This window comes from Rutilus rutilus, assembly GCF_951802725.1.
Source record: "Rutilus rutilus genome assembly, chromosome: 15".
Lineage (NCBI taxonomy): Eukaryota > Metazoa > Chordata > Actinopteri > Cypriniformes > Leuciscidae > Rutilus > Rutilus rutilus.
In genome coordinates, this window is record NC_140220.1 from 12571031 (window position 1) to 12583887 (window position 12857).

General features: G+C 38.4%; 1 protein-coding gene across 2 annotated transcripts; it reads right to left on the reverse strand.

Annotated features, from left to right (window-relative positions):
* Positions 1-6065: 6065 nt before the first annotated feature.
* Positions 6066-12857, reverse strand: prrx1b (paired related homeobox 1b). 2 transcript variants are annotated; one of them, XM_084431452.1, is made up of 5 exons: positions 12143-12857; positions 9438-9613; positions 8216-8397; positions 7407-7468; positions 6066-7198 (listed from the first exon to the last, which is right to left on the reverse strand). In XM_084431452.1, the coding sequence occupies exons 1-5, from the start codon at positions 12387-12389 to the stop codon at positions 7143-7145; spliced, it is 723 nt and encodes a 240-aa protein (XP_084287578.1). In that variant the 5' UTR covers positions 12390-12857; the 3' UTR covers positions 6066-7142. The 2 variants fall into 2 exon arrangements, with proteins under 2 accessions (XP_084287578.1, XP_084287577.1); XM_084431451.1 differs by lacking the exon at positions 7407-7468 and having other exon boundaries at positions 12143-12825.

The following is a 12857-nucleotide window of genomic DNA, read 5'->3' on the forward strand; positions in this document are numbered from 1 at the left end:
ATTGTGAGAGAGAGAAAAAATGATTTCTCCCACTTTTGGAAGATAAAAACCATTGGTAAGCAGATCTAAGCATCGGCTGTTTGGAGAAGATATGATATACAGAGGCTTTAATAAAGATTAATGACCAGATTACTTCCTCCCTGTAAAGTTAAAAGAATAGACTCTTCTATGTAATATAAAGCGAACTGTTACTTAAAGTGTAGGGGGATTCCTAAAACAAAAGCTCTTGATCTTTTCTTTTGATGCTTATGTTTGCTGAGGGTCTCCAGCTGACCTCATACCTTGTATTTCTATCGCTTTTGTTTTGGTAACTTTGATTTCTTTTCCCACACAAGTATGCATTTAAGTCTGAAACTGCACAGCGTTAGTCATCATAATCCTAATGAATGGCTTCCTTACGTAGGACCTTTGATGAAGAACTAATCATATGTCTGAATTAACATCTTAAATTATCCTCTCCAGGAATGACCTTTCGTTTAAAACCCGAGGAAATGGTGTGACACAACTTATTTACGTTGTCCTGCGGTTTTAAACGGCACTAGGGAGATTCGGGTGCACGCTGGTTGTTGACCTTTGTGTTTGACTCGGGCGCCGTTGTCACAGCACTGCTTCCTCTCCAGCAGGCCGGCGCCGCTGGGACTTTCTGTCATCTTGGCCCTGCTGGCAAGAGTAATGAAAGCAGGAAGTTATCCAGCTCAAATTAGTGATAGTTTAAACACAGAGGTCAGCCTAAACAGCCCGTTCCACACTTCTTGAATATATCAGCAAATGACAAGGCCTCAGATCCTGTCAGCAAGGTAAAGTGGGAACTTCAGGTTTGAGAAATGCTTTTTCTCTCCATTTTGGTAATATGCTAACATTTTTGTGAGAACAGCAACCTTTATGTAAAAAGGAAGCGTGCTTGTATTAGACTAGGTATCTTGGAATGGATCTTGTAGTTTCCAGTCAAGCTTTCCCAGTGCTGGCGAAGCATAGCATAAATAAATGTTATTTCTAACCACTTCCTTTCAATAAAAGTCTACTCATTCAGTTGAATAGTTTTGCTACTGGTATAAAAGGGCCAAGTGCATCTGTAATTACTCCACAGGATGGTGCTCATGAGCTTGTCATCTGTCATGTGTTTGTTGAGTCTATGGAGATATTTACATCTGTCAAATAACAGTACATTAACATGCCATTCATAAGATTTGAGAAAAGTATTAATTCTTCATGTGACACCCACTCAATATTTTATCCTTGGACTTAAAGGTAGGGTAGGCAATTTCGGAGAGACTAGCAATAGCGAGCTAGCTTTGAAAGCATAAGATCCCGCCCTCCCTTAGAGCGTCTCCAAAGCCACGCCTCCTTCAGAACATTCTGCAAAGCGTTAAATAACCTCAAGTCTCAAAGCACATAACATTACAATAATAATGAATGTAAACAGAGCTCAATTGCACCACCTGACTGCTGCAGACCGAATGCAATGATTGGACGAACATTGTTTGGTCCTGAGACTTCCACAGAAGATATGTACATGTTTTAATATTTAGACCACTTCTATTATTGATTGCTATCAGGATGTGAAGTATAACAAACAGTGTTTATAAAAAAATTAGCCTACCCTACCTTTAATTTCTAATCACACATTCATACGGTAGGCCTGCTGTTCATTGACCCCTTCAAGGTCAACTAAATGGTTAACTACTCCATTAGGTTTAAAAAATTTTTTTTATAAAAATGAATGCAAAGCCAAGCCACACAGAAGGAAAGACAGATTTTTGCTCTGAAGTAATTTGGCAAGAGGGAAAGATGTTTTGGTCTGCATTTCTTCTCCGTTCCTCACTCCAGAACAGAGAGAGTTGAAAGCTGTCACCAGGCTGGGCCAGGGCTCACATGTGTTTTGCTCTGAGCCATGTAAACCCAAATCCCAATCCACTTCTCCATTGCCCCATTTATAAATAAAAGCCTTTTAACAGCACATATTTTAAATTGTTCAGCTGTTGAGGGAATAGATGTGACTTTTCGTGCCGGGGGAAGCTGAAGTTGATTATATGGTGATGATGATGAAGACAGATGTCACATCAGCCACCAGACTTGTGCGCGCTGGTGGTTTGTTTAAGAGATAGAAATGAAAATACATATTCATCCAAGCCTGAGATGTCCAAATAGCCAGTTAACATCCCCCAAATCTAGTGTATATAATAATTAGCATCCTTTGAAATTGTAGAGACAACCTGTAATTACAGACACAGTAAAAGCGCAGCAAATTAGAAAGCTGCCACGGGGGAGTCACTCTCTCTGATTTCAGCAAGTTTGCGTGAGGTCAAGGTAAAAAAAAAAAAAAAAACACTAGAACAGAGTGCCAGTAATGTTTTTTTATTTTTTATTATTATTCTTAATCAATCAAATAAAGCTGAAAATATAACTAAAACATGATTATTTAACACAGTTAATAGGATACCACTTGATGCTGCTTTTATTTTACTTACAACATAGCCTACTCATATTTTTAAATCACACCAGCAAGCATCAGTTGAGTTGAAAAAAAGAATTTTTTTTTATTCAGTATTGTTGGTCTTTTTCCCAGCATGCACTGAGGCACAATTAATATGCATTGTTTGACCATTGTTTGTCACGTTAATTATTAAGTGTGTATACATTCTAAAAATCGTCTAATCATATATAACACACCACACGTAATGACTTTAAGTTAAATAACAGTTACTTTACTTGGGTAGGCTATCACATATTTCCAAAATAATATTATTTACGTAAAATAACACGAATTACGCTAATGCTAGACAGGAGCGCGCGTTTATCCTATTCTGTCGTCAGGGGGCGCGCGCTAAATAGGCTAGGTTATGTCTTTCTCGTGAGGATGGAGGAGGAGATAAAAGTATCGGAAATTATCTACTTCCTACTTCTGAAGTCGTGCTTATGAGCTCGCGCATTCAAGTTTTTAATTTAAAAAAAATAAATAAAAATTTGTCGGAAAAAATCGAAACAAGGACACCAGAAGGTTTGTATGGGAAAATCTTAGTAAAGCCAAAATTATATTTAACGTCCCATTCACTGACAACCGCTATCCTCTTCTGTAATTTTGGTCAAACACATGCTATTTTCGCTGTGTATAAAACATACAATAGGCTACGCTTCAAATGGATATTATATAGCCTAAGAAGTAAACATGCACTACTTTAATGACAAGAAGGCGATGTAGGCCTAGCTGTGAATAGGCTACCAGTCACAGCAACAATCGTTCTCCTCCGCCATGTTTAAAGTTTGGCCTATGTAACGTTAGAAAGTTTAAAGTTTCCCCCAACTCGGGAACGTATCAAAACTATCCTCGAGCAAGGAAACTCAATCAATCAGTATTTACGATAATTCCGATAGCGCGTGAAGGCAGCATATTTGAACGGGGGAAAAAATCCGAGAAATTTTTTTAACACCGACGTAAACTGCAAGTTAAATTTAAATCTTTCTTCTCAGGTAACACAAGGTTAAATAAAATGTTCCAGATTTTAAATAATAACTTGAAATTTAAAGTTCATTAAGATATTTACTTAAAATAAGTCAATTAAAACTTTCATTTAATTTAATTTTTAAAGCTCTACGAAGTACAAACAGCTCATTTTCATAGTGCAATGTTAACGCTCAAAGAAAGTAAAACTACACAAGGGAATTTCACCAAGACTTGCACATTAAACATACATTTAAAATGCCAATCAATCCATCTGAAAGGCCAAAGTGCTATGTTTTTTGTCATAAAGATGATTCTATGTTCCCAGCAGGTGGATTGTGGTCAGTGAACTCTGCACGGCAAAAACACATTTCATTCAACTCCGTTCAGCGTCAGAGTATGTCAGCACACAATGCCGCCTTGGCATTCGCTTCTACCGCACACTGTAAACAGCTGGACTGTATTTTGCGAAAGACAAGTAACTTTTAGTTTTGTGCAAACCCCAATCCAAGCTCACATTAATAAACTGGCTGTGGCCACATGTTCTCAGCGCCTTAGCCAATAGCCAGAGGGCTCACATGGAAGGCGGTAGATTTGTTGTGGAGCAAAGGAAAAAAGACAAGAAGGGAGATTCAAGAGACGAAAAAGGTCACAGGAAATAAGTAGACGCATACACATGCTCAGATATGCTCCAAACATCTCCACCTTATCATGCATATATTCCTCACACACGCTTGTTCAGACTCTTCCCCCCCATGCTCACTTTGACTGTCTCCTCTGTAATAGGCTCCAGATGTGGTGCTGAGGGGGTGAGGTGTTTGTATGTCATCTGCTCGGGCGGCTGCGCGTACACCCATCCGAGGGGGATGCTGTCAGTCCTGATGGAGGGGGCCCGGGCCCCAGGCCTGAGGTGGTGGGGCGAGCGGGTCACAGCCTACACACATCTGGAAGCACTTCAGGTCAGCAGGGCCTGGCTGCCTGAAAGGTGAGATGCTTCGACCTGACCTGAGCATCACAGCATGGAGAGTATGCAATAGTCTGGACGGAGAACAAGGCACTTGCATACACACACACACACACACACACACACACACACACACACACAAGTCATGTCACTAATCAACGCCCGTGGGTGTAAACACGGACCTCAGAAAGTATTTTCAATAGGTCAGGCCGGCAATAATGATGGGAAATAATAACAAGTGAATTTCCCAGAATTTCTAGCGAAAGTCTTGCTCATTGTGAAACTGGGTTTGACTATATTGAATAGCATTTGCGAGTTTCAATATGTGATATCATCAGGTGATTAATAAATAAGTAAATAACATAGAGATATAAAGAATATGTCACACAATCACTTTTTGCCATTTCAGGTTTTGCTACACTCACATACATTATATTTGAACTGTTAGAACAATGAATGATGATGATTATATAGAAGTACTTCGAATATATTGCATTCTTGGTTTATTAAAAAAAAATCCCATCAGACTAAATTAACTTATTTTAGTTGTAATTAAATCTGCAAAATAGGGCAGGGTGCAGACATGCATGTTATTTTTCATCACTGATTTGCTTGTATTCATCAACACAGTTTTCTTTCATTCAGTTGGGTTTGGTGTTTAAAAAAAATACAGTTTTGGATTTGTTTTGCTTTATTTGAAGTGCAAAAAAAAAAAAAAAATGTTGGGCATGTTGTTCTTCTATATAAATACCTCATATAAATGGACATTTTTCTTTGTTTCCCCCATAGAAATAAAGGGGCAACCGGGATTCACTTTCCACCATATTGTGTGACAAACATGCTTGTGGCTGTCTATTCGTATTATACAGGACAAAACTGGTAGCCGGTCTTAAAACGGAAATGCTCTAAATTTCCCCAAAGTGATCACATCGTACAAATGTACTCATGCAAACAAATATTGAGTCTAAAAGATTCAGGGTTAAAGACATTGCAATGATCTGCGCGAGTAAATAACAAAACTGAAATTCAAGCTCAAAAAGTTCATCACATTGCTCACCCAGCAAATTAAAAGTAGGCCTATATCAGATCTAGAATCTAATCTGTACTTAACACACCTAGAAACCCGTTCAGTACAGATGTTATAATATATAATAAAATAATGTAATACACCATGACACTGAATGTAATGAGCTTCTGTTAAAAAATGATTTAATTTGAAATTAAATTGAAAATAATCAATTGAAACATTTGGGGGTGTTTATTGTGCCTAATCTTCACACGCTACTGCTGCAAAAAAAAAAATCAATTTGATTTGAAATGCTCTAAAAAGTGGGACATTTTCTTTCTCTGTACATGAGAAATCAACATTTGCTAAAACAAAAAGTCCTGAGATTTCAGGAGTTCAGGCAGGATTAGCACAAAAAGTAATACATAGCTCAGCGGCATTGCATAGTATTGCACAATGCTCAAAAAATATATTGAACAGCACGAATTTGTTGCTTAGTGCATTCCACGGAAAGATTTGACCTGCCAAAAGTTCAAACAGGTCAAAATATTGTAGGATAAATCCCAAAACACATTATCCTCTCACATAGTATCAGACCCAATTTTAAAGAACATCGACAACCATCAAAATCTATAATAGGAAACAAAATTCATTTCGGATTATTTATTTTGTAGGGTTGGTGTTTTGACTAACATAAAGCAAGAAATATTACATGCAGATATATTTTTTTAAGGTCATGTAGTTACACTGTTGCCTGCAACAGTTTCTCAAATGTGAGCATTTAGCAAAAACAGCAAAAAAGGTAATGTCTCTTCAACCGCAGGATTCAACACAATAGTATAAGATTTATTGCTTGAAAATGTTTTATTACTATATGGTTTCCAAATATAAGAAGAAAAAATATGATTGATAAAAAAAATCACCTCCAGAAAAACTGAAACATAATTTTGTTAGTGTACTGTGAGCAGATACATAGGTCACCATGGGGAACAGTATTTACCTTAAACAGTGGTGTAATATTCAAGACATTAAAAGATGTAATCCAGCCCCAGTGCTTCCGTTAGCATTGATGGTTTTAAACATCTCATGTCTACTGATTAAACTCCACAAATGTCTCTTTATTCTACTGGATGTAGACATGGAGACATTTTGGGTCACTATTTTGCCAAATCTCAGCATTAAACTTCTGGTGTAATTTAAACCATTCAGCGGTGAACAGTGAACAACAGTCCTCCATTGTTTGCCATGAAAGTGTCTTTACTTTCCATCCGATCGACCCAAAATACAGCCAAAAACAAACAAGCAAAGAACAGCTTACAGCATCCAGACGTTCCGTCTGCCACTTCTTACTGATTTAGCGGAGCCCTGCTCGTCGACTTGTTCTCCAAAGAGCAGGCCTTGCGTTGTCTTTACAATCTTCGGATCAGTACAAAATGAGATTGAGTTTCTCAGAAACGTACCTTCATCTGTGATGAAGAAAAAAGCCAAATGAGAGGGACTACAATGCAATTCCATTGGTTTATGAGGGGGTGAAAAGTCATATCCATTCTGCTCTGACACTGCAGGAGGCCAAACTCATCCAGCTCTTCTGAATTCTTCTCTTCTCAACGTCTCTTGCTTCGCTTTGTCCCCCTCATCCCGTCCCTCTTTTCAGGCTTAGTTGACAGTGGGCACTTGGTTGAGGCTGTACTCTTTGGCCTTCAGTCTCAGGTTAGCAATGCTGTTGGCCATGTTCATTCCCTGTGTGGAAGTGGTGTTGGCACAAGTGGGTGGGTAGGTTGCCATGGTGCTGAAAATAAGATGTGAGAACGATAGTCAATTAAAATTTTAATATGTTAAATGCATCACAATTTCAACTAGAAATTGATGAGAAATGTGCCTCAAATTTTAAATAAAAAATGGAAAAATTGGACTGTCTTCATGTGAACCCAAAGATAATGCTTAAAGATTTCAATTGAAATGATAAACCATAAATAGAAATTTAAAAAAGTACTTGCATTCTGTGGGCAGCATTTTCTGTGGCACTCGCATTGGCCCTCCCTCCGGCCTTGGGTACCAGCTTAAGAATATATAAATAGTTAACAATTCTTCATAAATACTGCATTAATATGTATGCATTTTATGTGCACAGTAATGCGTCAGGTGTGCGTTGAAATTGTGCAAGCTCGTTTTACTGGCATGGTCGCTGGTCAAATGCGTATCCATGCCAGAAAGAGTTCCCGGTTGAATTGCATATTTCAGCTGCTGGGAAAAAGGTATTTGGCCGGAGTGGCAGGGTTAGTTACTCTATACGGCTTTTAAGAATGAAGATTACTGTAAATCAGAACCATAGTGTAACTAGAGTCACAAAAAATCCTGCCCAATGGACTTTACTTCCTCTGAAAGTCAATTTGTATCCTATGGCCCAAAGGTCATGAGGGTCACAGGCGGATTTAATATGGTTTGTTTTCAGATTATCACTTCATCTTCAGGGGATCGGCCCACCATCACTTCCAAAAAGAGAGGCGGAAAACGACTCGCTAGCCAATCATTGTGCTACTTTGGACTATTTTACCTACGCACCGCTGCTGGGAAAAGCGAGGAATTGGCATTTTTTCCTTGTTTGCCGACACGGCCCTACGATTCCACCAAAATTTTGACGAGCTTAAGAATGACATTGTGCAAAAAAATCTAATTTAAACCGTTTGGATGAAGAAAATATGGGCAACTGGAGAAGATGAAGTCACGGCAGGAGAGCAGAAGACACATACAGAGAGGAAATGAAATGAAACCAAAGCGCTCAGATGAGAAGGATTCAGAGGGTTACCTGTACGGGGCTGCGCTCCCCCAGGACAGGTAGTCATTTGGACGGGGTGCGGGACGGGGGACAATAGGCTGCTCCACTGCTGTTACGTCTCCCGAGTAGGATTTGAGAAGCGAAGCGTTCTTACTGGCCAGCATCGCCCGCTCATTACGCCGAAACTTTGCCCGTCTGTTTTGGAACCACACCTATGAGAACACAAGCCGAAATGACACAGTACAGTGGTTACTCCGGATATTTAGCGCACGGCGATGAAAGGCAAATTGCAGAGCACGGCAGATTCTTAGACTCGAGACATAACTGGTATAATATTTCCCACATCGAAAAAAAAAAAAAATGTTAGAACAAAGCTATAAAGTTTCAGATTTGTTCTATGTTCTCTGACATTAGATGATTCACTGTTCTGCTTGAGATTGTTACTGACATACAAATATGAATGGCTTAGCTATGATGGGATTCAGAAAATGGAGCGTGAAAATTTATATCAATTCAATCAAAAAACTTTTGAAGTCGTTTTTTCTCAGTCTCAGCCTATATTTGGCCTTTGTAGGACTGGGCTTTTTAAAATTCAGCCTGATCTGCTGGTGCACACATGTACACCTTTTTTGCAGAGGACCCATCAGAAGCTTGAAGAATGAGCAAACGCGCTTGTGAAACATGGTTGAAGGCAGAGCGGGGAGCCCAGATCTCGAAGCCTTGGCTGCAGCACCAGGCCTGGTGGAGGCACAGTGTCCGGTTACGCAGCGCCTGAGGAATGAGCTCAAAGTCTCTTTTATCAAAGCATTTCTGTATTGCTCCCTTTCTGGGACACATTAATTGCAGATGTGTTTGTTCTATTTCTTTCCTTTCGTTCTCTTGATCTATAAACGGGAATAATCCCCATCTTTCTACAAAAACAGTCTCATTACAGGAGAATGTGGAGACTGGCTGCGGCCTACAGCATGTGTGCTGAGAGGCAGAGTGATCGGCTGGGGCTTTTTAAATGCCGAACTCTGGCGATGGGGGCGATGACAGTGGAGAAACAACACGAAGCTTCAGTGTTGCCATCACGTTTATCTGTAACTGCATCCTTGCTGTAACCTTGAATTAGCAACTGGTTAAGGCTTCATTTTTACTTTTGAAGTAGCTTTATTTGCATAAAGCTTCAGTCATTTTTTAATAAATTCATGTATTTTCTAATCAACCAGCTAATGGACTGCAGTCGATGATTGTGAGGTGTGAAGTTTACCTGAACTCTAGCCTCGGTGAGATTGACCCTGCGCGCCAGGTCCTCTCTAACAAAGGCATCTGGGTAGTGTGTCCGCTCAAACACTCGCTCCAGCGCCTGCAGCTGGCTGCTGTTGAATGTGGTTCTATTCCTCCTTTGTTTCCGCTTCTTCTTTTCTTCTGAGTTTAGCTGCTCATCTGGTAAAACATACACATATGATATAGTTATCGCAGGTGCTGCAGCTTTTAGATAAATGTCCCATCACATCAGCAGGCGTTTAGTTCTCACTATGTAATATTTTATTTTTGACATTTTTATGTTATCTCGTATGCTGTTGATTTCGATAACAGATGATAGCAAGATTATTATAAAATTATAAAATTAAAAATAAAGAATTTTTTCTGGGATTATTATTAAAGGGATATGAAAGAAAAAGTCAAAACTCTTTGATATTTTTGTGTGCAAACCAATTAAAAAAATTACATTTACTTGTATTTTTATTTACACGACTTTTATAGTGTTTTACAGTGGCTTGAAAAATAACATTTAATACTGTAAAATGAATTACGCTGCAACCAGTGAAGTCATCCGAGTTAATAAACCGATGGACCCAATGAAAAATATTTTGCAATGAGCCTAGACATTTCTAATGAGACCGTAAACCAGAGGCTAATTTAAATTTTACTTTTTTTTATAAGTTTGAGTTTTTGTCCTCGCTCATGTTTTATCTTCAGTGTGCAGTTGAGAAGAGATTTAGAAAATGACAAATGTCCTTGCTTGCCGTACTTTTACAATCCAGCAATAAATAAATGATAAAAGATGTAAAAAAAGAGAGCATGTTCAAATAGGCATATTTATAAACAAGTTTTAAGAGTCTATTCCCATCCGTATCCCCACTTTATAGCCAAAAGCACAGAACTTAGACTCTCATGAGACTTGATAATCATTCAGCTGACAACACAGACAAACTGCAGTGTTTTTTTTGCACTTCATGACAACAGTAGTTCCCAGATCATAATTTTCCAAAAGGATCACAAGATGAAATTTGACATTTGACCTAGGCATAGCAGGGGGTGTAGTCCCTTTAGGCCTGTTGGAAAGATTGTCAAATGCCAGCATTTTATTGGTTAGAATTTCAGATTCACTAGATTGTAAAGGTCAGTTTAATTGCAATTTAAACTTCCTGTTTGTTGCATTTAAATGAAAACTCAAGTTGTTTAATGGGGCATGGGCTTGTTATGGGGATTCTAAAAAATGAATCCAAGAGTTTGTGTTCAAATACCTCATGCATTTTATTCTGATTTCCCTGTCGGCTATTTGTAATTTCTCAGTATCTTGGAACAGTGCTCATAAGATGACAACCATATGGCCATTTGTTTTAATATACATTTGATCATACAGTTTGATCATATGGGAGCTGATTTTATTAAAATGTTGTTTATAAAAACATAAATGTATGTGCTAACCTGTAAATGATAATAAACGTATAATTCTCAGAGGTTGAAATTCTCGTTGTGTGAATGATGTGTGTGTAATGCTGATTTGTTAAAGAGAATAACGGATTTATGCTTTTACAAGAGCCGGGGAATAAACGAAAAACTGATGTGTCGAACAATGCAATAATGACGACATTTCATTTTCACTAATTACATTTTTAATTTCGGGATAGAGAGATAAATACAACAGAAACAGTTGTGAAAAAAAAGTGTTCGGATTGTGCATTTTAAGAACGGCAATTTACAAGCCAACGCGATTAGCTTATAGGCTATTGTTGCAATAAAAATAAATAAAAAATGTAGGCTAATGTAAAAAAACTAGAAATAGGGCCTATCCGTAATAGCCTATAGCCTACTACATTTTTACAGAAGTTTATATAATAACCCCATTGTAACCTTATAGGTAGCCTAAGTTTGAAAGATACCAACAGGCCAAAATAAAAATATTTCCATTTCGGCCATGCAGCAAAACACTGAAAACACGATTTATATTAATAGACAGCCTAAGTAATGGAAGTTTGCTATTTGATACTATAATCGCATATGTATGTTCTCCGGATGCAGGATAATGATGACAAATTATAGTGTTTAAATGAACTGAAAAGGTCCAGAAAGTAGATTTAGGATTTTGTCTGGGTTTTTTTCAACGCCCTTTTTATCGTTCCTTGGATCAAGCAAACTAAATAATAGCAGCGATCTACCAGTTAATCAGTTCCACTATTTATTTTTTATTTTTATTTTTTTACTGAAATTCGTTGCAGATATTCTAGGCTATATAAAGCAAATTATCTTATAAAAGTCAATGTTTACTGGGCCATATTTTCATTAATGCATTACGGGCTGGAATGTCAACAATCATAAATTATGTACAAAATGCGTTTACGACCCATAAACTTTTCTCATGCGGAATCCTTTTTTTCTGCTAGTATTATTTCTGGACAGAAAATTTGCCTCACCTACACATTTGCTAATGAAAAGCTGTGTAGTATGATAGAATTAAAAGTCAACATAAATTAAATTTAGTGATTAACATAGGGAATCATCTGACAATTAAGGGCTGTGTGCGGGTTCTACTCCATATTTACAGAATCAAATAGTCAATAAATCTGACAGTATTTTTGACGCTATATGCAAGTATCCTGTAGTTTATTGTGCTGTCTCTGTTCAGTGGTATTGATATATCTACAACAACACTTGGTTTTCTTATGGAACATGAGCAGACACACTTACTCTCCTGCTGTGTTGTGTCACTGCCGCTGGTTAAACCCGGAGATTCCAGCATAGTTCTGCCCGTTTCTCCAACACTTTCATCTGCCTGAGAACCGACCATTTCTCTAGCCTCCTCTAGATCCAACAGGTGGCTCACCGAGAAGTTCTTTTTGGCTTGCAGGTTTTCCAGGTTGGCTGTAATGGGACTCTCCAGTCTGCTGGATATGGTTGCTTGTCTGTCCATTACATGTGCATAGCTAGAAGTCATGACGCAAATACGATACAAGAGAGAAAAAAACTGGGCAAGTGTATTAGGTTAAGCAAGCAGGTCCTCCTCGCATAAATTTGAAGACAAACTCATAAGGAACAGCGCCTCCAAACCGCCTTTGCTCACTATGATAACTAGCTACCTATAGGAAAGTTGTTCTCACAGATCCAGGTGGAGCAAAATTACAACCTGGTCTAAAACTTTTTGGAACTTAATTGTAAAGATCACGATGTCATTTGAATCCGTTCACCCATGTAATCTCTTTCTGCAAAGTATAGCCTACTGTTGGTTCAGTAAGAAGAAGAAAAAAACTCCCCGAGCTCCACGGAGTTGTTGACTGAGCGCCGATCCAGAAATGCTGATGCCTTTCAGATGCATGTGCGTAAAGCGTCGAGAGGAGGCAGGACACTCCGGAGCTGTTGGCTCTCTCCTCTACTCCTCTAATCACTCACACCCACACGCTCTGGC